At 45.9% G+C, this 26,666-nt stretch overlaps 1 protein-coding gene across 1 annotated transcript in view; it reads right to left on the reverse strand.

Moving 5' to 3' along the window:
• LOC126412470 (chondroitin sulfate synthase 1) overlaps nt 1–26,666 on the reverse strand; it is a 299,840-nt gene that overhangs the window by 254,992 nt on the left and 18,182 nt on the right. The window contains exon 2 of the mRNA XM_050082081.1: nt 22,788–23,127. Coding sequence (XP_049938038.1) covers nt 22,788–23,127 — 340 coding nt within the window. The remainder of the gene's footprint in view (nt 1–22,787; nt 23,128–26,666) is intronic.

Here is a 26,666-nt window from a genome sequence, read left to right on the forward strand (position 1 = left end):
TTGTCCTTATCCGCCTACTAATTGTATGTCAGATGACTGAATTAAAAAAAAAAAAGTGAGAAAATTATTTGAAATTGCTTTCGGCGAAATTCCTGTCGCGTATCATGATTCATAATAAGGTGCAAGCGCTAGTTTTCGGAAAAGTGATTCGTTATGTATGGTTTTGCTGTGACATTACTTCCAAAGCGAGAAATCTTCACCAACGTCAACGACGTTTCTTTCCCGAGTGAGATTCATAGAAAGAAATGTTACTGTGGCAAACTTGCCTCCGTGTGAAGCTCGCAGTGTTTTGAATATCCGTGTTTCGAAATTTTTAGGATCGGTATAATCCAAGGGAGTACACCAGATCTTCCGGAGGAATAAACATATGAATAAAATATAAGAATTAATATAAAAATGATACGAGAATGATATGTCAGAATGCGAGAATTAAAGAAGATTTTAATCCTTCAACATACCATACACACATATTCCGTGTAATAAATGTGTAACACGTATTGTCGAATCCAGCTCAAGTTTTACAATTAATATAACACCCTTGTTTCCCCTAATTTGGTAAGAAACATTCGTGTAGTAAACTTCTACGGACATAATTAGATAAATGGAAACAGTAAACATAAAATAGAAAAAAAATGAAAACAGCAATCGAATACGGGACGCAAAATTAAGAACCCATGACGATAACCACTGAGCCACGATTTTGTGTCAGGATATCGCGCAGTAAAAGGTATATACAGTGCCTGGCAAATACCTCGAAAACTTTTACTGTCGTTTTTTCAGAAACGGTCGAGTCTCTACGGATAAACCGAGACATCTGTTTGCTTATTTTGACTCCCCTTCCACTGAGCGAAGTTCCTAGGTACTCCTCCTAAGTATCACAAGGGGAAAACTTGAAGCAAATTGCGCAGGACACATGTTAATCAACGGACTAATGAAATGTTGTCGAGACACAGAAAAATGTAACTGTTTCAGTGGAAATAGAAGAAACCCGCTTATGAAATCTCTTGAATGGTAGACCTTGTATGAAAATAAAATACAGAAATACGAAAACTTACCAGAACTTTTAGCCCGACATCAAACTTTATTAATCTTCGATAGTATGGCACAATACAAAGATTCTCGAAACTTAAGGACTGAAATCGACGTTTTGCTGACTACCATCATCTTGAACTAGACGAACATATATACGGATGAGTCGAAGACCATCGATGGCGACGAAGTATGACGCGCAATGCAGGGTGAACGTTAATAAAAACGACGAACTGCAGGGACGGATTGCGGACTGGAAATGGAGGAAAGAAATTCCTATGAACATGTCTCGGGAAACGTATTGTTGGCACGGTAGATGGCGCTGACAAATGAAAGTTCCTCTGACCATATTCCAGGTGTTCCCTGTGTGTTGCAGGCTGTGTGATAAACGCAGCGTACTGTAAGCAGCAGGATGGTCTTTCGCAAGCCGAGATGGTGTTTGTGTACGGCCAAGCAGATGGAAACGATCGAAAGGCAGCACGGATATGTCGAAACAGGTACCCTCACAGACACCAACCACATCGCACAACATTTCAAGCCCTTTGTGGGCGTTTGTGTGACCATGGTTCCTTCCGGACAGATGAACGTACAGGGAGGCGGCGGACACCAGATTTGGAGGACTGCGTTCGACAGGATATTGAGACGAACCCTAGTACAAGCACCAGGGGAGTGGCCCGCCAATATGGGGTTAGCCAAAGTACGATTATGTGTATCCTACATGACAACCGCTACTATTCCTGTCACCTGCAAAGAGTGCAAGAATTATTTCCCTCTACAGGAAGTATTTTGTCGATGGTTTTTGCACCAGACCAGCACGATTATAACATTTCTCTCATCAGTCCTTTTTATTGACCAAACACCTTTACCGACACTGGCATCATCAATCTGCATAATATTCATCTGTGGGCTACAGACAAACCTCGGGGAAGGGTTGATGCGTCTCATCTGCATTAATGTGTGGGCAGGGATTCTTGACGACCACATACTTGGAAATTTGGAGATTAGTCGTAAGGTATTACGGGACAAAACTGCTAAGGTAATCGGTCCCTAAGTTTACGCACTACTTAACCTAACTTATGCTAAGGACAACACACACACCCATGCCCGAGGGAGGACTCAAACCTCCCATGGGGGGAGCCGCGCCACATACTTGGACCGGTTATTATTCCCCAAAGCCTCGACGGAGGAATGTCCTGCACTTCCTACGGAACACTCTGCCTGGGCTGCTTGAAAATGTGCCTTTGGCAATATGACAGGTTATGTGGTTCCTACATGACGGAGCACCACCCCACTTCCGCAATACAGTTCGCCGACACCTCAATAACATCTTCCCCGCACATTGGATAGGTCGCAGAGGCCCTGTAGCATGGCCTGCTAGATCATCCGTCTTAAACCCCTTGGATTTTCACCTTTGGGTGCATCTGAAAAGCGTTGTGTATGCTAGACCAGTTCTTAATGTGGAGACATTTCAACAGCGTGTTCACGACGCCTGTGGCACTATTTGTAGATAGGCCGGAGCGTGCGAAAGCATGCGGCAATCCATGATGCAATGTGTGTATGCGTGCACTGCATCCCAAGGAGGCCACTTTGAACATCTGTAGTGAGGTGGATGCGATGCATCTCTGTACTGTGTTCCGTGGCGATTTGTTGCCGTTGTACGCATACCGTCCATTTCCGGACACCGTGGTCATAGGATCTTTTCTCCTCCATTTCCAGTCAGGAATCCGTTACTGCAGCTTCTCAGTTTTATTAATGTTCACCCTGTATACAATCCTGCAGTCTAAGGAGGAAACCATTCACTAAGCGGAAGCCATCGCAATTAGGGAAGCAGTACAATACGGCAGATCTTGCACACGAAGCAATATGGTGATATTAGCCGATTCACTAAGCGTGCTAAGAGCCTAAAAAAAACCAAAATGTAACTAAAGTCTGTCGCTTATAATTACAGATGTTATTAAAGAATAAATGATGATTAATTGAAACCCTGAGCTGCCGACAGGTGTTGTTGACATACCTCGATGGGGACAGCTGAAAATGTGTCCCCGACCGGGACTCGAACCCGGGATCTCCTGCTTACATGACAGACGGTCTATCCCTCCGAGCCACCAAGGACACAGGTGAATAAAACGACTGCAGGGACTTATCCCTTGCACGCTTCCCGTGAGACCCACATTCCCAACTGTCCACTTAATGTTCATAATCCATCCTCTCATTACTCGCGCCCACTAAGGTGACGATTCCCGTAAGAGTTTGGGCAACCTGTGCGCATTCGCACAGACTTACGGGAATCGTCACCTTAGTTGGCGCGAGTAATGAGTGCATGGGCAAATATCTATTAGGAACATTAAATATGTAGATTGTGGACAGATGGGAATGTGGGTCTCACGGGAAGCGTGCAAGGGATAAGTCCCTGCAGTCGCGCTATTCATCTCTGTCCTTGGTGGCTGAGATGGACAGAGCGTCTGCCATGTAAGCAGGAGATTCCGGGTTCGAGTCCAGATCGGGGCACACATTTTCAGCTGTCCCCATCGAAGTACATCAACAACACCTGTCGGCAGCTGAGGGTTTCAATTAATTATCATTTATTCTAGAGAAGCTGCATGGTCATCAATGGTATCTGTTCTTTCGGCAACAGTTACTATCTTCGTATATAGTTATTAAAGAAGTCGCTACAAATAAGTAAACAGGATATTGTGGCATCTTCCATAATGAAATAGTACACAGCTTATCGAAACGAGCAATGAACTAAAACGAAATTCTAAATAACAGATTTCCTTATCAAGAAACGATGAGCTTAATCAATCAAAAGGAGAGAAAGACTGGCAGACGAACTGGGATTCGACCAAGATTTCGAAACGATTGAGTAACGGCCAGCTGCAACCTAAAATAACATTGTCTCCTTGGTTTATCGATTGGAATAGAAGCAGACGATTCATAAAAAAGATTACACTTAAATCACGGCAAACTTCCAACCCACTTCTTTAGAATATGACTGAAGAAATCTCCGTTATGCGATTTCTACAGTGAAGAGTGAGACCTGAAACAACTACTAGTCTCGTGTACCAGGTACAAGACACAACGAACATCTTGTATCCGAGCATTGGCTAATGCAGACGTTCCACCTCCTACACTGGCTGTAGTGTTGCTGTTATGCTATACAAGAATGAACTCCTATGGTCAAATACGAAGTAAACAAAAATCTGCATTGCTTATGTTATCAAAATCACTCAGACGTAATCAGAGAAGAGTATCATGCATAATTGAAACACGTGCAAGGGCAACAAGAGAACGACACTGACCTGAGTGGGTCCATAGAATCCATTGGTTGACGTCCATCAACTTACTCCACGTATACAACAATAAGCCATTGGTGTAGGTTTCACTCAAACTCAATGTATCCAATACCACCCACCGTTCAAAAATTCGTTGCCTCGAACCGGAAATCTTCCACAGTCATCCGTATCATAGAAATCTAATCCGCATCAAAATATTAACTTTTTAGAAAGGTGACCAACGAACACCATTCATTTTCAGGGACGAGCAGATGGCCACAAGTCACTCAACTTACTGATCGACATTGAGGGCTACCTACCACAGACACCATGCAGCAAGAAAAATATTGTATTAGTAGTACATCTCACGATTACAGCAAATTTACGATAGTGCATACAAACCACATTTGGCATCAGTTCTCTGACTGGTTTGACGCGTATGCCAATCTTTCCATCTCACAGTAGCACTTACACCCAGCATCCTCGACTGTTTGTTGTATACAAGTGTTCAAGAAATGTTGTGACAAACTTCGAGGGGTTGTAGAAGGTATCTTGTAGAACAAATCGAGGATAGAAACCCATGTCCGGGAACGACATCCAACGAAACTACAGAGTGTCGAAGTGCCGTCTGCCTCTAGTCCACCCCTTCGGCAGCAAATATGACTTCATACGCTGACGGATCAAGGTGGAACGCCTCGCAATGATATTCATTATTCAATTGAAACATTCCCTTAGAAAAATTAAGAATGACAGTGCTGGTAAACCTCTTACGTAATTTGATTTTCAAACAGCTGGGAAAAACTGAACGTTCTCAAGACATTTCTCTCTAAACTGACACACAACATTTTTTTTTTAGCGCAACGCAATCTGACTTTCAACAATCCCTACAAAAGAATGGCCCTGACTAACAATAACCTATACCTTTCACGAATCACTTACCTCACAAAAATCTTCGTTACTCAGACTACTGCAATACAGCGTGCGCCAATACTGCCAGCTGGATAAAAGATTCTAACTACTGAAGGCACTAACTACTGATAGGCATAGTTAGCACATGAAAGATTTTGATAGAGAACGAACAATGTATTTACCTTAATAGTGTTGAAAACTCATAATATATATTTACTGTCTGTGATGGACACACGTCCAGATCATCCGCTCTCAAAACTCCGCCATTTCTCTCCACACATCCACCACTGCTGGCGGCTCACCTCCAACTGCGCAACGCTACGCGCTGTTCATATCCAACTGCCCAACACTACAATAGCAAATATTCCAACAATGCAAATCAGCTACAGACTGCACACAGCACAGTCAGTGATTTTCATACAGAGCGCTACGTGGCCTTACCAATATAAAAACCTAAACAGCCTACTTACACAATGATCGCGCGCGAATGATTGGCACGATCGCTGGCGGAGGAGATGGGAGCTAGTGCGGCGTAGGAAGACCATGCCTCCTCCAATGCTATGTTCTGTTGCCTTTGTGGCTGATGGTTTCGGACACCGGTTCCCATCTGCAATTTATATTTCTCATGGAACCCTTAAAATCTCCAGTGTTTTTCGTCATACAGGAGAAAAAGAAACTGCAGGTGGGTACCCTGTCCGTAACTCATCCACCGGGGCAACAGAGCATCGTATTCACTGGAGACAAGGCGTGTCTACGCAGCAGCTAACTCCATCTTCTCCACTGGCGATCGTGGCAATCAACCGCGATCACTGAATAACAAACAACACTGCGAGACGTTGCGTCTATGGTCCGTCAGCGTACAAAGTCACGTTTGCTGCCGAAGGGGTGGCATAGAAGCAGGTGCTGGCACCTATAACTTCGACGATCTGTAGCGTCGTTGGATAGCGTTTCCAGACATGGACTCCTACCCTCTACTTGTTCGTCAAAATACCCTCTACAACCCCTCGAAGTTTGTCGCAACATTTCTGGGACATCCTGTATAATTCTACTACCGGTGTTCCCCTATAGATTTTGCCCTTAATAGTTTCCTCTTCTTCAGCCGTGGTTATTCCCTGATATGTTAACAATGTCGTACCATCCAGTCCTTTCTTCTAGTCAGGGCTTTTTTACTTATTTCTTTTTTCTCCGATTGTGTGGATAACTTTCTCATTTCTCATTTTATCAGCCCATCTGTTTTTCAATATCCCTCTACAGCACAACTCAAACGCTTCGATCCTATGCTTTACCAGTTTTCCCAAAGTGCATGATTCACTTCCACGTAATGCTGTGCTTCACGCATACATTCTCAGAAATTTCTTCCTCAAATTGGGATTACTGTTCATAAATATGTAGAATACGTTATCAGAAACATTGATGAATATGAAATATTATCGCCCGAAATAATGTAGAGGCATGGGCGCTTATAGCAGTTATACTAATGAAATATGTATAAGTAGTTGATTTCGCGCAGGAGAGGTTTGTTATTTCTAAGATTTTCCAGTGAAGCTTCCAAGTGCGAAATGGAGTCAAGTAATATGCGAGAGGCTCCAGACCGCACATGTTGCTTGGCGTTGCCGACTGATGTTTGACACTGGTCGATTTCTTTTAGCAAGGAATACTCTGTTCGTCTGTGCTAACTTGCTTGTAATCCTCCTTATTCCGTCCGTCGAGTATCGTTTTATCTCTAAGGTACCGGAACTGGTTCACTTCGCCTGCTACGTCGTCCCCAATTCTGATATGAAGTTCATCGCTAGTATAATTTCAGCTATTTTTTATTATTCATTTACTCTCAATCCCTATTCTGTGACCAACAGAATGTTAATTCAGTCTACGATGTCCAGTAACTACATTTTTATAGAGGTTAGCAGAGCCATCAGCGAATCTTATACTGATATCCTTTCACCCTGGCTTTTTATCCCACTCCTGAAGCTTCCTTTCATTTCTTTCACGCTTCTTCGATATACAACTTGATCGGTAAGTGAGAAAGACTGCATCCTTGCTTGCGTTAACGCCTTTTCTAATCGATCACTTCCTTCTTGATCTACCAGTCACATTGTTCCCTCTTGGTTCTCGCACATACTGTATTCAGGGCGACTTTCCTAAATGAGGACAAACTGCCGGGGCCGGCCGCTGTGGCCGAGCGGTTCAAGGCGCTTCAGTCCGGAACCGCGCTGTTGCTACGGTCGCAGGTTCGAATCCTGCCTCGGGCATTGGTGTGTGTGATGTCCTTAGGTTAGTTAGGTTTAAGTAGTTCTAAAACTAGGGGACTGATGACCTCAGATGTTAAGTCCCATAGTGCTTAGAGCTATTGGAACCATTTTTGAACAAACTGCCGGAAATCCTGATCATGTGGAAATAAGGTCAGAAATGTGTGGTGTCTATGTTAGAAGGTATTTATTAATATATCATGCCCATACACTACACTGTAGAGCACAACATACTGTGATGAGACAACCGTTAGATAAAGTGTCCGAAGTTATCCCCAAGGACCTCTAAGCATGCGCGAACACTACGCAACAGCGACTGACGCTCACGTTCAAAAGTACCGCCCTGCGACCGATTTGCGTGACAGCCAGCACGAATGCGCTGTTTCAGTGTCTGGGTGTCTGCAATTGGCTCCGCATACATGACTTCTTTCAGATGACTCACAGGTAGAAACCTAAAGGGCGAGGTCCGAAGACGGGGCAGGCCATGCGTCTGGACCACACCGTTCGACACATCGGCCGGGACAATGATGTCGAGATGTCTCCACACGGAAAGGCGGAAGTAAGCTGAAGGACCGTCATCTAGTAGCCGCATTACCCTTCGTACTACCAAGTGTACATCTTCCAACAGCTGAGGCAGGGCCACATGCAGAAGTGTAGGTATGCCTCGCCTGTAAGGCCTTGTGGAGGGATGGCTGGTCCCACGAGGTGGTCGTCAATAATCCCCGACCACACACTGAGACTGTACCAGTGCTGATGGTTCGCTGCCACTATACCGTGGGGATTCTCCGTAGCATACAGGAGGGCGGTGAGAACGCGGACGATACCACCACTCGTAAAGGTAGCCGCATCTATTAATAGGATGGATGACAGAAATTACAGTGGTGTCATGGCCTGAGCAACGAACCAGAAACAAAAGCGTCCCCGTCCCTCCGTCGTGGAGGGCCATATGCCTGGTGCTGATACTGAGATCATACTTTGCAGTTTTCAACACCTGTTCCTCCGAGGCCTGCAAACGTACCGGACGCACTTACCTTTCTCGGTTACCAATTCCCATAACTACCTTTCCATAAATGACGAAATACTGTTGAAAACAATATTGCTGTCGACAGGGACACGTTTCCCGGTACAGTTGTGCTGCCGACCACCCATTCCCATTTGGCTGTCCATATATCAAATCCATGTCAGCCTGTTCCTGATTAGTGTACAGAGTCATCGTCTCTCGTCGTTGCTCTACACGGCACGCGTCCACAACAGAGGGAGGGAGTGTTGCAGATCCCTCCCCCCCCCCCCCCCCCCCCCCGCTAGTCGCGATGTGTGAGCGTGCCGTCGTCTTGGACAACACTACTGCCCTCTGGAGTGTGGAATTAAAACACTAGTACAGACGGAACATTCCCGCTTGCCTGGCTCGTTCTCCTGTGTCCTTTCAGTAATTGAAGCCTGCACTGTCAAAGATCTCGTATTTCCACCTTTAAGTGGGTATATCTCCCTTGGAAAGCATTTCCGGCCCTTTGTCCATATGATCTTTTTTGTTCCTTTTCCATTCATGGATCGTTTACCGTTGTCCACATTTATCAAAATCATCCTGTATCACTCTTCTTTCTCTACAGTTTATACCTATTTTTCTGAATATTTCAGACATCTTGCATCATATTACGTCGTCGAACACTATCTCTTCCTATTGAAGTGTCTGCTTTTAAAGCCTTGCCTGCTCTATCAAGCGCAGCGTCAAAATTACATTTCTGGCGGAGTCGTTATCTTTACTAAAGTCAAACTGCTAGTCCTCTAACATCACATTTTTCAGTTTTCTTTTCATCTCTTTTGTACTCTATTCATCTCGGCAACTAGGCGCCATAAGCTGATTGCGCAGTAGTTCTCGCCTTTAGCTGCCTTTCCTATCTTCCTATCTAAAAGTCTCGAAATGAGATCAGTACCTTTCTGTATGATAAACCTTTAAACGTCAGTCCTCTACCAATCTGTTATCATTTGTAGTGCCTCTGACATAAATAATTCATTTTAATTTCGCCAGTTTCCAACTAGTTCGTCTGATGAGTCAATTACAACACTGCAATTAACTATGTTCTTTCAAGCCTCTTTGCATCACCGTGTATTTTCAAAATTTTTCGTTGAATGTTCGTGGACCACAAATGTTTCACTAATTACTCAAAAATACCTTTGCATAAATATGGAGTTTACTTCAATTATCTTCATAGCGTTTTTCTTTAAATTTACCTACCATTTTATAACTATTCTGTTCCAAATAGTACTGCGAAGATGTATGTACTTCACTGTGCACTTTCAGGAAAACTTTCATTCTGTTTCATTGATATTGTAAATAAAAAGTAGAAACGTTTCTAAATGCCTTCCTAGGACTCATTTAGTCAACAAAACGACACATACAATAAAATTGTTTTCGTAGTGTATGTAATAAGCACATCAGTTTCCCAAACATTTCATTTCCCTTCAGATGTGACTAACACAGTTTAGTGCTCGTCATGAACAGACTTTTAGCATACACGTCGAAGTAAGTAGTTGTCTCACCAGATGTAACAGCTTCGTTTCACATCTCATATATACCTCTGTATCTGTGAGTCAGTTTTCTACTACATGCAATCATAATGCATACACCTTTCCATTTCACTATCTTCTCAACTACATGGCTGAAGGGTTTCAGTCGGGAAAGTCTGCGAATTATACACTGATGTTACTACACTGAAGAGCCAAAGAAACTGGTACACTTCCTTAATATCGTGTAAGACACGCAGAAATGCCGCAACACGACATGGCATGGACTCCACTGACGTATGAAGTAATGCTGAAGGCAACTGAAACGATGAATTCTGCATGGCTGTCCACAAATCTGTAATAGAACAAGGGGGTGGGGATCTCTTCTGAACCGCACGTTGCAAGGCATCCCGGATATGCTCAATAATGTTCAGGCCTGGGGAGTTTCGTGGCCAGCAAAAGTGTTTAAATTCAGAAGTGTGTTCCTGGAGCAATTCTGGACGTGTGGGGTGTCGCATTGTCCTGCTGGAATAGCCGAAGTCAATGGGAATGCACAACGGACATGAAAGGATGCATGTGATTAGACAGGAAGCTTACGTACGTGTCACCTGTCAGAGTCGTATCTAGACTTATCAGGGGTCCACATCACTCCAACTGTACACGCTCCACACCATTACGGAGCCTCCGCCAGCTTGAACAGTCCCCTGCTGACATGCAGGGTCCATGGATTCATGAGGTTACCTCCATACCCGTACACGTCCATCCTCTCGATACAATCTGAAACGAAACTCGACCGACCAGGCAACATGTTTCCAGACACCAACAGTCCGATGTCGGTGTTGACCGGCTCAGACGAGTCGTAAAGATTTGTGTCGTGCAGTCATCAAGAGTACACGAGTGGGCCTTGGGCACCGAAAGCCCATATGAATGATGTTTCGATGAATAGTTCGCATGCTGACACTTGTTGATGGCCCAGCATTGAAATCTTCTGCAATCTGCGGAAGAGTTGTGCGTCTGTCACGTCGAACGATTCTCATCAGTCGACATTGGTCCCGTTCTTGCAGGATCTTTTTCCGCCCGCAGCGATGTCGGAGATTTGACGTTTTACCGGATTCCTGTTATTCACGGTACTATGGTGAAATGGTCGTACGGGAAAATCCCCATTTCATCGTTACCTCGGAGATACTTTCTTCCATCGCTCGTGTGCCGACTATAACACCACGTTCAAACCCATTTAAATGTTGATTGTAGCACCAGTAGCCGATCTAACAACTGCGCCAGACTCTTGTTGTTGCAGACCGCAGCGTTGTATTCTGTCTGTTTCCATATCGCTATATTTGAATGCGCACGCCTGTACCACTTTCTTTGGCACTTGAGTGTAATAACAATTACAGCAGGGCAAATTTAAATGATTTCGTCGTTACTTTCAACAGCGGCGTCGTCAGTGAACATGGCTCTCTTCTGCTCGTGCAGAAAGGAAGAAAAGGAGAATGGAAGTAATCCTAGTACATGACTGCAAAGACTTGATGGTTTTTTTTTTTTGAAAAATCAGGATGTGCATTTCTGGATATAAATGGCGTTCCATAAACTCCACCGAGTCTTTTAAATATTAATTTCTTCGCATCTCTTGAATGAGGTGAACACGGCCACCAGCATTCGTCATCGTTTCTTTGGTACGAGTATTTTCAGTAGCTAGGCATTTCTAAAAACAGGTATCAGTGATCAGCGACATGACGAACTGTGAAGAACAATGCTCTTCGATGTGATATGAATGCAGTAGCTGTGTGAATGGTTGTTTGCATAAACTAGAAGTATTAAGCATTCTCAACTGTGCGAAAATGTATGTGTGCGGACTTCAATCGGTTCGTACCAAATATATGTATGTTGTCTGGTGTTCCCAGTGCATTATTGGTTACGTCAGACGTACATGGACATTCTGATGTTCACGTACGCTTTTAGCATGTACGTGAAATTTTGATGGTTATGAGAATGTGAGCGAGATTAGGCTCCAACAAGTAAGGTAAGGAATTTTGATGCACTGCATCACAGATTTAATTTGTATCTAGCCGGTCTCGCTAGAGACATTTACAGTGTTATCTCAACGGGAGAAAGTTTGTTCACGATCGACGCGTTGAGTAAGTATTTGTGTACGTACGTCACCCTGTGGCAGTGATACCACCGGCAGCCTGACCCCGCCAATGTGAACCTCTCATAGTAGCCGCTAGGATTAGTAGGCCAACACACGTTATGTACGTCTCCAGACATCCCACTGAATCTAATAAACAGGGTGAGTCACCTAACGTTACCGCTGGATATATTTCGTAAACCACATCAAATACTGACGAATCGATTCCACAGACCGAACGTGAGGAGAGGGGCTAGTGTAATTGGTTAATACAAACCATAAAAAAATGGACGGAAGTATGTTTTTTAACACAAACCTACGTTTTTTTTAAATGGAACCCCGTTAGTTTTGTTAGCACATCTGAACATATAAACAAATACGTAATCAGTGCCGTTTGTTGCATTGTAAAATGTTAATTACATCCGGAGATATTGTAACCTAAAGTTGACGCTTGAGTACCACTCCTCCGCTGTTCGATCGTGTGTATCGGAGAGCACCGAATTACGTAGGCAACCAGAGGGAACGGTGATGGACCTTAGGTACAGAAGAGACTGGAACAGCACATTACGTCCACATGCTAACACCTTTTTATTGGTCTTTTTCACTGACGCACATGTACATTACCATGAGGGGTGAGGTACACGTACACACGTGGTTTCCGTTTTCAATTACGGAGTGGAATAGTGTGTGTCCCGACATGTCAGGCCAATAGATGTTCAATGTGGTGGCCATCATTTGCTGCACACAATTGCAATCTCTGGAGTAATGAGTGTCGTACACGCCGCAGTACATCTGGTGTAATGTCGCCGCAGGCTGCCACAATACGTTGTTTCATATTCTCTGGGGTTGTAGGCATATCACGGTAGACATTCTCCTTTAACGTACCCCACAGAAAGAAGTCCAGAGGCGTAAGATCAGGAGAACGGGCTGGCCAATTTATGCGTCCTCCACGTCCTATGAAACGCCCGTCGAACGTGTACCTCACCCCTCATGGTAATGTACATGTGCGTCAGTGAAAAAGACCAATAAAAAGGTGTCAGCATGTGGACGTAATGTGCTGTTCAAGTCTCTTCTGTACCTAAGGTCCATCACCGTTCCCTTTGGATCCCCACGTAATTCGGTGCTCTCCGATACACACGATCGAACAGCGGAGGAGTGGTACTCAAGCGTCAATTTTAGGTTACAATATCTCCGGATGTAATTAACATTTTACAATGCAACAAACGGCACTGATTACGTATTTGTTTATATGTTCAGATGTGCTAACAAAACCTACGGGGTTCCATTTAAAAAAACGTTGGTTTGTGTTACAAAACATACTTCCGTGCATTTTTTTTATGGTTTGCATTAACCAATTACACTAGCCCCTCTCCTCACGTTCGGTCTGTGGAATCTATTCGTCAGTATTTGATGTGGTTTACGAAATATATCCAGCGGTAGTGTTAGGTGACTCACCGTGTATATGGCGCCGAGGTATGTAGTCGAGGGAAAATAAGTGCAGGTACAATGTGTTACCATCATAAGACTTTTCTTTGTTCGACTGAATCAATGGAGAAAACTGAGTCTGAAGGAACGATGATTGAGGTTTACCATCCTGCCGGTGATGAAATCATCAGAAACTGAGCACACGTTCGGATTGCGCAAGGTCGGGGAAGTAAGTGAGCCGTGTCCTTTCAGATGAATCAATCAAACAACCGTTTCCGGCACACCAAAACTGCTCAGTGGTCAGCACACTGGAATCGCATTCGGGAGGACGACGGTTCAATACCGCGTCCGGCCATCCTGATTTAGGTTTTCCGTGATTTCCCTAAATCGCTCCAAGCAAATGCCGGGATGGTTCCTTTGAAAGGGCACGGCCGACTTCCTTGCCCGTCGTTCCCTAATCCGATGAGACCGATGACCTCGTTGTTTGGTCTCTTCCCCCAAACAGCCCCACACCAAAAAATTTGAAGAATGACAATAATGATCTTACCTTGAAGTGGGAGACGGTGGACGCTGCATAACTGACTTTTCAGCCCGCACTATGGTTGCATAACAAGTGTATTAACAGATAGATTAAATAAGTACGTCAGCTGTTTTATTTCTCGTGACATGGATCAGATCGTTACATGAATCAGTTGATGGAACCACCTGTAAGAAACTGCTACTGGGTTGTGTGCATGACTGTTTCGTGTACCTGCAAAATAACGTGACGGTCGCGTAGAATAACGCACTAACATATGGGAGCAAAGAATTACTAGCTTGTTTATTGTGCTTGTGTGTGTGTGTGTGTGTGTGTGTGTGTGTATGTGTGTGTGTTTGAAGTAAACCGGCCCTCAACGACGAGGTTATCAGCGTCCTTACAAATATTAAAAGAAACGAATGTAGAGAAAATGGCTAAAAATGTTGTCACACAGTAAGGAGTATACCTGCAAAATGACACTCACTCACTCCCATTTCACTTTCTTGAACCACACTATCACTATGTCACTCGCGTGCAGTCAACGGAGAAAGGGTGACAGGTGCTGTACCTCATAGTAAAACATAATAAAACCAAAGAGAAGCTCAAAAAAATGACTCTGAGCCTATGCGACTTAACATCGGAGGTCATCAGCCCCCTAGAACTTAGAACTAATTAAACCTAACCAACCTAAGGACATCACACACATGCATGCCCGAGGCAGGATTCGAACCTGCGACCGTAGCGGTCGCTCGGCTCCAGACTGTAGCGCCTAGAACCGCACGGGCACTCCGGCCGGCAGGGAAGCTCAAAAAGGAAATGTGACAGCGTGAGCACTAACAAAAAATACGGGTGAATCAGTCACCCTAGCAGACATTAAGACCATCTCCCTACAAGTTTTGGAAACGACTTGTACGAATCACAAAACCTTAAAACACTAACCACATTCATTTCAGTGTCACTTAAAATAGATGGCAGATTGTCGGCAAATCTCCCGCAGCTGTCTGATCCTAAGATAAAACACAATCTAGTTAAATGTGGCGCTGAGTGATCTGTACGCCACAAACTGGAGGGTCCTCTCGCCGGAGCAAGAAGCCCTACGTCAGAGGGTTGTGCCTATGCGAAGACGAGTGAGGAGGACCTCATCCCGTCTGCGTGGCTCTAAAAAGGTACACCACGGCCGTGCAGTGAACTTGAGCAGGCGCAACTTGTTATCAGTCATTTCCAGCCACTCGTCTTTATATCGACTCATGGCTCTCTACCTCAACAGCAAGATGACAGGACGCAGGGCAACGGCACGCGGAATAACAGGATCACGACACGCCTTCTCGGCTACGTCTGCCCATTCGTTCCCCACAACAGCCATGTACCCTGGTGCTAAACAGAAAGACACCTCCTGCCCCAGTAAGTGTAGTTGGAGGAGGACGTCCTGGATATTCTGAACTACTTTATTTGCTGGGTACATGCGTTGTAGAGACTGTAGGGCACTCAGAGAACCGGAACAGACAAGGAATTAAGCATTCGAAGCATGTCTCATCTCCTCCAGTGTCAGCAAGATCCCATGTATTTGCACGTCGAAGAAAGTAAAATCTCGAAGCAGTCGGATCTGGAGGACGTGATCAGGGAAAACAACACAGCAACCAGCTGAGTTTCTCTGTTTCGACCTATTCCCAAAACAAAAATGGTTCCAACGGCTCTAAGCACAATGGGACTTAACATCTGAGGTCATCAGTCCCCTAGACTTAGAACTACTTATACCTAACTAACCTAAGGACATCACACACATCCATGACCGAGGCAGGATTCGAACCTGCGACTGTAGCAGCAGCGCGGCTCCGGACTGAAGTGCTTAGAACCGCTCGCCCACAGCGGCCGGCCCGCAAAAACAGCTATAAAGTTCTGGTGCTCAGTTAAAATGTCATAAAATAAAGTCTTGAAGCATATGCAGAAGTATAACCTTTCCTGTACTGCACTAGATCTAAAATTACGCTGGACCTCTGCAGTAGCCGTGGTGGCAGGCGGTTAAAAACCTGGATTTGGGATTCTACGTGCTCCACAACAAATCACTGCAGCACACGCTGCACGCGGATCTCCAGTGGCATTGTTGCTTGTGGACGACTGGAGAAAAGGCGTTCTTGTGGTGGACGAGCAACAATATGGTACGTAGATGAAGTCAGAGGTGCGAGGAACTTAGATGCCTGACACACCTTGAGGAGCTGCCGCCGGATGGTGTGTGGCAGTTCGCCAGCCTCACCAAAGAGTTTGAGTAGGGGACTGCTACTGTGGCCAGCCTAGTTCCCTCAACTCGTTTACTGAGGATCTCTGAAAACTTTAATGACTTCATGGCGCAAAACAGATCGAGGTGGAGCAGCGGTTAAGACATTCGAAACGCATTCTGAAGGAGCACGGTTCAAATACCTGTGAGGCATCAAGATTTACGTTTCTCGCGGTTTCCCTAAACTGCTCAAGGCGAATGCCGGAATGGTTCCTTTAATAAGAATACGGCCGATTTCTTTCCCCATCTTTGTCGTATCTGATCTTGTGTTCCGTCTCTAACGTGCTCGTTGCTTATCGGGTATTAAACCCTAGTCTTCCTAACGTTTTTGATGGCACGAATCTTGAAGTAGATATTTATTCGTCACTCAGAAAGTGCTCACGAGCGAATGGATCAGCTCTTGGTAGAGCCTGAGTTGCTTCCTGGAAAAGGGCGCCTGCGCCAGCCAGGGCCTTGCAATTGGGACCAATCGGCCGGTCTTTCTTTTCAAAGTCCTAAACTTGAGGAATGAGGACATGAACGGTTCGACTCTCAACTAATTCTGCCATGACACCAGATGCGCCACGACTGAATGACAAAAGCTGATCGCGTGTAACTGCGGTCTGGAGGAATAAGATACTGAGTCGCGGGAACAGGGCATTCCATACACACATGGCCCTTGCTATCATGACTTACCATACGTACCTAACGAACTGCCGGTTCTGTGACAGCTCCCTGCAATTAGTAAGCAGCTGAAAGTCAAGAAAAAAGTCACACTGTTGTCATAGAATTATCGTGTGCTTTCAAAATATTAAAAAAAAGTAATTGGCCCGGCGACCTGAAATCCAATTTATTACTCTGTAACGATACTGTACAGGTGCTCAAGACACTGAGGTGACAGAAGTCATGGGATGGAGATATGCACATATACAGATAGCTGTAGTATCGCGTACACAAAGTATAAACAGCCAGTGCAATAGCGGAGCTGTCATTTCTACTTACAAGGGAACCTCCCCCTCGCACCCCCTCAGATTTAGTTATAAGTTGGCACAGTGGATAGGCCTTGATAAACTGAACACAGATCAATTGAGAAAACAGGAAGAAGTTGTGTGGAACTGTGAAAAAATAAGCAAAATATACAAACTGAGTAGTCCATGGGCCACATAAGCAACATCATGGTATAAGTGTGCTTAGAAGCGCCGTGGTCCCGTGGTAGTGTGAGCAGCTGCTGAACGAAAGATGCTTGGTTCAAGTCTTCCCTCGACTGAAAATTTTACTTTCTTTATTTTTGCATACTTATTATCTGTCCGTTCGTTCATTGACATCTCTGTTCACTGTAATAAGTTTAGTGTCTGTGTTTTGCGACCGCACTGCAAAACCGTGCGATTAGTAGACGAAAGGACGTGCCTCTCCAATGGGAACAGAAAACATTTGATCGTAAGGTCATAGGTCAACCGATTCCTCCACAGGAAAACACATCTGATATATTCTATACGACACTGGTGACGGCATGTGCGTCACATGACAGGAATATGATGTCGACCCACCAAACTTGTACACTTGGCGAATGGGTAAAAAGATTCTTCTACCTTGCCCGATTTAGGTTTTCTTGTGGATGTGATAATCACTCCCAAAAAAGTGATGAAAACATAAGAGTTTGTCACATAAACTGAAAATAAAAAATTAAAATTTACACTTGTTGGAAGATTTGAACATAGGACCTTTCGTTCCGCAGCTGCTCACGTTACCACGAGACCACGGCGCTCCTGCGTTCCTATTGTCTTTATTGTTGCTTATCTTGCCTTGAACTACTCAGTTTGTATATTTTGTTTATTTTTTCACAGTTCTACACAACTTCTTCCTGTTTTCTCAATTGATCTGTGTTCAGTTTTTCAAGGCCTATCCACTGTGCCAACTTATAACTAAATCTGAGGGGGGTGCGATGGGGAGGTTCCCTTGTTAGGTGATTCATGTGAAAAGGTTACCGACGTGACTATGGCCGCACGACCGGAGTTGACAGACTTTGAATGGGGAATGGTAGCTGAAGCTAGACGCAGGTGACATTCCATTTCGGAAGTAGTTACAGAATTCAATATTTCGAGTGCAGTGTGCTGAGAGTACCAAACTTCAGGCTTTACCTCTGCCATGAACAATGCAGTGCCCGACGGCCTTCACTCTTTAACGACCGAGAGCAGCGGCGTTTATGTAGAGTTGTCAGTGCTAACAGACAAGCAACACTGCGTGAAATAACCGCAGAAATTCATGTGTGAAGTACGACGAACGTATCCGTTAGGACAATGCGGCGAAATATTGCATTAATGGGCCCCGGCAGCAGGGGACCGTCCTATCAGCAAGACATCACCTGCAGCGCCTCTCCTGGGCTCGTGGCCTTATCGATTGGACCGTAGACGACTGGAAAACTATGGCTGGTCATATGAGTCCCGATTTCATTTGGTAAGAGCTGAATTCGTATATACCGAGCGAGTTGGTGCAGTGATTGTAAAACTGGACTCGCATTCGGGAAGGGCGACGGTTCAAATCTGCGCCCGGCCATCCTGATGTAGGTTTTCCACGATTTCCCTAAATCGCTTCAGGGAAATGCCGGCACGGTTTCTTTCACAAAAGGCACGGCCGATTCCCTTCCGCCGGCCGGGGTGGCCGGGCGGTTCTAGGCGCTACAGTCTGGCTCTGAGCACTATGGGACTTAACTGCTGAGGTCATCAGTCCCGTAGAACTTAGAACTACTTAAACCTAACTAACCTAAGGACATCACACACATCCACGCAGGATTCGAACCTGCGAGCGCAGCGGCCGCGCGGTTCCAGATTGTAGCGCCTAGAACCGCTCGGCCACTCCGGCCGGCTCTACAGTCTGGAACCGCGTGACCGCTACGGTCGCAGGTTCGAATCCTGCCTCGGGCATGAACGTGTGTGATGTCCTTAGGTTAGTTAGGTTTAAGTAGTTCTAAGTTCTAGGGGACTGATGACCTTAGAAGTTAAGTCCCATAGTGCTCAGAGCCATTTGAAACATTTTTGATTCCCTTCCCTATCCTTCCCTAATCCGAGGTTGTGCTCCGTCTTTAATGACCTCGTTATCGAGGGGACGTTAAACATCAACCCTCTCCTCCTCTTCCTCGTCTTTCGGTATTCTATAAAGCTTTCCCTATTATTTTGAATCCATGCATCCAAGCATAATGTCAAATTTGCCATAGAAGCTTTATAACAATATTTTTTCTTTCTTCCTCATTTTCTTGTGCCTTTGTCACGCATCAGCGCATATTCGGGATGGTTATTTACGGATTCGGCGTGGTTACCATAAGGGGTGGTCGGATGCCCTTCCTGTCTCCACCCTGTTACCCACCTGGGATGGAATATGCGCAAACCAACTGTCTACGTGCTGTGTTATTCACCTAAAAGTGGACGAAAGTTTTCTGAATGTTTGAGAATCGTGTAACGGAGACGAATCTTCAGTACCAGCCCGGTATTCCGCTCGTAGGATGTGGGAAACTTCCTAAAAGCCACATCCACGCTGCCTGGTACACCGACCGTCGTCGTTAATACGGCGGGCGGATTCGATCCGGGGTCGGCGTACCTTGCGGTGTCTGAAGCGGGGCTTTAACACACACGGCTATCCGGGCCGCTTTACGTGAAGAACATTCATAATAAATTTTGCTTTGGTCGTAAATAATTGAACTACTATCATTTGCTACTTCTTCTGGGTTTGAGTACATTCCTACTTTTTTTAGAGCATTGACAGTGCAGAGCTGTCGTGACATTATCGTCGCATCTAAGCACAAGGCGGAAGCCGTAGGTGCGTTCACGTCAGCTACGTATAAAGCGGCAAGTGGGAGAAAAGCCTCGCTGCCGGCGTACCCGAGAAGATGCAGTTGCTAGGTCGAGAACTGTTACACTTAAGTTAGGCTCCAGGGACTTCACGATTCGTTACAGGAAAGCACGGAACAGTGACAAGGGGCGTTCAATAAGTAATGCATCACTTTTTTGCTGAAAGTAGGTTGGTTTTATACAGGATTCCAATACACTATATTATTCCCCTCTCTTCTGGATACAAAACCCTATATTTCAGCATAATTCAATGCGAGACCTTTCGCCACCTTGTGTTGTGTTAAACCGGGGACCTAGAAACGACGGAGAGGCTTCGTCCCGCCGTAGCTCCCAGTAGTTCACAACCCCACAACAAGCGACAGCAGTCCACCCACCTCAGCCCCACATCGAACCCAGGGTTAGTCCGGCCCCCAGTGGATCAGGGAGCTTGAAGATGGCGTAATATACCGCCAAAACTGGTAGCCCAATAAATTAACAATTTGGAAATTTAGACGGGGAAAAGGTGTTTGAGTTGACATTCTGCACTGAACAGGCGAGCTCCTGCAACCATCTCTGAAAAGATGGACGTACAAAGAGTAGAATGAGAGTGTCCTCACGTTCCAACATTGCAGGAGTCACAGCTGTGTGCGGTCGGCCGGAACGTGGGAGATTGGACAGGTGTGGGCGATGATGACAAACGCCTCGCCCAAGGACTCAACGAGCATGTGTTCACTGCTAGGTGTCCGCAGACATTCTGCAAGTGCTCATCAATATCAGAGATGCTATTGGTTTTACGCCAAACGAAACTCAATGACAGCTTTCTGTCTGGAACGTGCCTCTGTTACAGACGCCAATTTGAAAGCTACCTATAGCGCCGCAACATGTTAGAACTTCACGAAACTGGAACAGCTGAAGCGGGAATATGCCACGAAGCCCAGCAACAAATTCAGTATTTTTTTTCATCCCGAATTGGCGGAAAAAAAAGAGTATGTTGTATTACTTATGGAACGCCTCTCCTACACTACTGGCCATTAAAATTGCTACACCACGAAGAGGACGGGCTGCAGACGCGAAATTTAACCGACACGAAGAAGATGCTGATATGCAAATGATTAGCCTTTCAGAGCATTCACACAAGGTTGGCGCCGGTGGCGACACCTACAACGTGCTGAAACGAGGAAAGTTTCCAACCGATTTCTCATACACAAACAGCAGTTGACCAGCTATGCCTGGTGAAACGTTGTTGTGATGCCTCGTGTAAGGAGAAGAAATGCGTACCATCACGTTTCCGACTTTGATAAAGATCGGATTGTAGCCTACCGCGATTGCGGTTTATTGTATCGCGACATTGCTGCTCGCGTTGGTCGAGATCCAACGACTGTTAGCAGAATATGGAATCGGTGGGTTCAGGATGGTAATACGGAACGCCGTGCTGGATCCCAACGGCCTCGTATCACTAGAAGTCGAGATGACAGGAATCTAATCCGCATGGCTGTAACGGATCGTGCAGCCACGTCTCGATCTCTCAGTCAACAGATGGGGACGTTTGCAAGACAACAACCATCTGCACGAACAGTTCGACGACGTTTGCAGCAGCATGGACTATCAGTTCGGAGACCACGGGTGCAGTTACCCTTGACGCTGCATCACAGACAAGAGCGCCTGCGATGGTGTAATCAACGACGAACCTGGGTGCACGAATGGCAAAACATTTTTTCGGATGAATCCAGGTTCTGTTTACAGCATCATGATGGTCGCATCCGTGTTTGCCGACATCGCGGTGAACGCACACAGGAAGCGTGTATTCGTCATCGCCATACTGGCTTATCACCCGGCGCGATGGTATGGGGTGCCATTGGTTACAAGTCTCGGTCACCTCTTGTTCGCATTGACGGCACTTTGAACAGTGGACGTTACATTCCAGATGTATTACGACCCGTGGCTCTACCCTTCATTCGATCCCTGCGAAACCCTACATTTCAGCAGGATAATGCACGACCGCATGTTGCAGGTCTCGTGCGGGCCTTTCTGGATACAGAAAACGTTCGACTGCTGCCCTGTCCAGCACATTCTCCAGATCTCTCAACAACTGAAACCGTCTGGTCAATGGTCGCCGAGCAGTTGGTTCGTCACAATACGCCAGTCACTACTCTTGATGAACTGTGGTATCGTGTTGAAGCTGCATGGGTAGCTGTACCTGCACACGCCATCAAATGGTTCAAATGGCTCTCAGCACAATGGGACTTAACTTCTGAGGTCATCAGTCCCCTAAACTTAGAACTACTTAAACCTAACTAACCTAAGGACATCTCACACATCCATGCCCGATGCAGGATTCTAACCTGCGACCGTAGTGGTCGCTTGGTTCCAGACTGTAGCACCTAGAACCGCTCGGCCACCCCGGCTGGCTACACGCCATCCAAGCTCTGTTTGACTCAATGCCCAGGCGTATCAAGGCAGTTATAACGGGCTGAGGTGGTTGCTCTGGGTACTGATTTCTCAGGATCACTATGCACCCAAATTGCGTGAAAATGTAATCGCATGCCAGTTGTAGTGTAATATATTTGTCCAATGAACACCCGTTTATCATCTGCATTTTTTGTCGGTGTAGCAATTTTAATGGCCAGTAGTGTATTTTAGTCCAAGAAGACTGAGTGCAGGCTGTGTATAGAGGCGGGGTGAACGCTCACCTGCCTGCTGTCGACGGAGCGCAGCAGCTTCTCGAGGCGGTCGGCGCGGACGTAGACGTCGTCGTCGGCGCGCAGGAACCACTCGAAGCGGTCGCCGAAGTGCCGCCACATGTAGTGCAGCATGAGGAAGGACTTCTTCTGCGGCGGGTACGAGTCGTCGACGCCGCGCAGGCGCACCAGCGGCAGGTCAGGCCGGTCGGGCGGGCGGCGCGACGCCCACGACGAGAAGAAGGCGACGCGGCCCGGCAGCTGGCGGCCCCACGTGTCCAGCACGGCGACGGCGCGCGTGTCCACGTACTTCTGCGCCGTCATCACGCCCGCCAGCAGCAGCGTCCGCGGGCTGCCGCCACACGAAACAGCGCGTCAGCGACTACGCGGTCCAGGTTTCGTATGGGGCTTCTAGAAGCTTTTGCGTCAAATTTTATTTATTTAATCGTATGGCTAGGGCCCCCCGTCGGGCAGGCCGTTCGCCAGGCGCCGGTCTTTCAATGTGACGCCACTTCGACGACCTGCAGACGATGAGGATAATAGGATGACGATGAGGACAGCACAACACCCAGTCCCTGGGTGGAGAAAATTCCCCGGTGCGTGGCGGAGGGTACCTCGTACCACAACTAGCGTCTTCTCTCCCTATTCCTCTCCCAAACAGAACGAGGGAAAAATGACTGCCTATATGCCTCTGTACGAGCCCTAATCTCTCTTTTCTTTGTGGTCTTTCCACGAAATGTAAGTTGGTGGCAGTAAAATTGTACTGCAGTCAGCCTCAAATGCTGGTTCTCTAAATTTCCTCAGTAGCGATTCACGAAAAGAACGCCTCCTTTCCTCTAGAGCACGGCTTCCCAACCTTTTCAGCTGGCGGACCCCTTCTTCAGTCGAAAATCCATGGCGGACCCCTTCTTCAGTCGAAAATCCATGGCGGACCCCTAGTCAGTAAAAACCACAGTAACTTTAAATTTCAGAACGAAACCCATGGGAACTGAAAAGTTCTTAATGCAAGTGCCATGTTCCCAATGACCCCCGCTCCCTCCCCCCCCCCCCCCCCCTCCCGAAGTGTCAATAGTCTTTGGTTTAGAGATGAATGAAAACAACTTGAAATTAACGATCCAATTTGAATTCCCACTTCATCCAGACACTTACTAATGGATTTACTCCCTTTGTTCAACACACTATAGCGTGATTAAAACTACTTGGTAATTGAAATTTCACACGATGGAGCTGTCTTCCTCCAAGAGCAATCAACGTCACGTCCAAACTGTTCGCTGTTGACAAGCTGCCGCTTATGGTCTGTTCACTTCCACTACCACTTGGCTACTGTTGTGTAAGGAGCATGCATATTTCGTAGCAGTCGTGTGTGTGTGTGTGTGTGTGTGTGTGTGTGTGTGTGTGTGTGTGTGTGTGTGTGGTTTTTCGTGAAACCCTAAGAAAAATGTTCAAATGTATGTAAAGTCTTCCTTTGGTCGTCCTCCCTCCTCATTCAGTTCAACTGGAAACTTCCCTTGTTGTGAAGGCGATAGAGAAACTGCACCCTTCTTCAATGATCCTGACTTCATCCACCGATCCATGTTAGAAGTAATAAACTGGTCAAAAATCGACTTATGAAATAGGTAGTGCACTGACAAAGCAAGTTTAACATTTAATGATGCCTGCGGCCGCATAAGTGCCAGCGAGAGCTCTGATTGGTCGACAAAGCTCGCTCCGCGCATGCGTAAAAGGTTTCAGCGCATCTAACGCCGTGATCCGGGGCACAAACGACCCCCGTATTGTTGCGAAATAGTCGATCAGAGAAGCCGCGTTCTCCCGCACTGAACTGTGTATGCGTTCTCACTTAGGAATCGCAAAGGCTACTTGGGGATACGACCTGAAGTAAAAGTGCACACGTTTTTCACACGAAAAAAAAAGTACTTATGAATTTGATTTTCACATTTTTATTCAATAATTTTACTAATTATTTTACACTATTTGGTGAAAGGTGGCCGCGGACCCCCTAGAAAGAGCCGGCGGACTCCTAAGGGGTCCGCGGACCACAGGTTGGGAAGCCCTGCTCTAGAGACTCCCACCCGAGTTCCTGAATCATTTCCGTAACACTCGCGTGATGATCAAACCTACCAGTAACAAATCCAGCAGCCCGCCTCTGAATTGCTTCTATGTCCTCCCTCAATCCGACCTGATAGGGATTCCAAACGCTCGAGCAGTACTCAAGAATAGGTCGTATTAGTGTTTTATAAGCGGGCTCCTTTACAGATGAACCACATCTTCCCAAAATTCTACCAATGAACCGAAGACGACTATCCGCCATCCCCACAACTGCCATTACATGCTTGTCCCACTTCATATCGCTCTGCAATGTTACGCCCAAATATTTAATCGACGTGACTGTGTCAAGCGCTAAACTACTAATGGAGTATTCAAATGTTACACGATTCTTTTTCCTATTCATCTGCATTAATTTACATTTATCTATATTTAGAGTTAGCTGCCATTCCTTACACAAATCACAAATCCTCTCCAAGTCACCTTGTATCCTCCTACAGTCACTCAATGACGACACCTTCCCGTACACCACAGCATCATCAGCAAACAGCCGCACATTGCTATCCACCCTATCCAAAAGATCATTTATGTAGATAGAAAACAACAGCGCACCTACCACACTTCCCTGGGGCACTCCAGATGATACCCTCACTTCCGATGAACACTCACCATCGAGGACAACGTACTGGGTTCTATTACTTAAGGTGTCCATTCAGCTACCGGGGGCGGACAATGGATCAAATTGAAGCAGTGTGATATGAAAAAGTGTCCCCACTACCGATTATATTGAGATAAGGAGCCAATGCTCGGAAATGCATATTTACTTCTTTATGGGCATGCCATGTACCTAATAACAACAACGTAGCTCGTAGTAACTGTTCAAAGTGACAACCCCCAGTCTCAAAGCATGCATGGCAAGGACACAGGAAGTTCTGCTGCGCTCTCTCAAAGATCCTTGGTGTCCGTTGTACCAGGAGACAGGCAGTTTGTACCATAGCAAGCAGGTCTTCGTCAGTTTCTACGGGGGTTTCACACACCAACGCCTTAAAGTAATCCCGGAGAGAAAGTCCAGAGGAGTGAGATCCAGCGATCGCGCTAACAATGGGACAGGACCTCGTTTCCAATCCAACGATGAGGGTTCATGTTGTTTGGATGACCTCGGACATTAACATCGAAGTGGGCTGGCGCACCGTCGTGTTGAAATCATATCCCTTCACGGACAATCAGCACATCTCACAGCAACATCGGGTAAAGTGGACCAGTCAAACAGTCTCCCTTTGAACAATTATTATGAGATACGTTGTTGTTACGCAGTGTAAGTCCATATCACAATTAATATGTATTTCCCACCATTGGTTTCCTATCTCAGTATAATTGATTGTGGATCCACTAACACTTGAATCAATTTGACCCAAAATGTTTAAGACCCACTGGGCTGGAAAGTAAAGGAAATCAGTAATCGGATTGAAGCCATACGTCCAGACCATCAGTGACCCTAACGGCACTGAAACAGAAGAGGACAAAGAGAAGGCCGGAATGTTACTTTGTTTCTCCAAAACGTAACGCGATTCCTTCTTTTAGGGGGTTGCTCCTCCCTGCAAATTTCAAAACATCTTTTTTTCGTTTGTTTTTGCCTTGAAATGTTCTCTGGGGTATCTGCTTTCCACTGCAGTGACAACAGTCATGAGATACATCCTAATAGCGTGTCGAACCTCATTTTTCCCAGTGTAGTGTAGCAACTCGGCGTGGCATAGACTCAACAAGTCGTTAGACGGCCCCTGCAGAAATACTGAGCCATGCTGCCTTTGTACGAGGTGCGGCTAGAAAAAAACCGGACTGATGCTGGAA

This window comes from Schistocerca serialis, chromosome 7 (assembly GCF_023864345.2).
Source record: "Schistocerca serialis cubense isolate TAMUIC-IGC-003099 chromosome 7, iqSchSeri2.2, whole genome shotgun sequence".
In the NCBI taxonomy this organism is placed as follows: Eukaryota; Metazoa; Arthropoda; class Insecta; order Orthoptera; family Acrididae; genus Schistocerca; species Schistocerca serialis.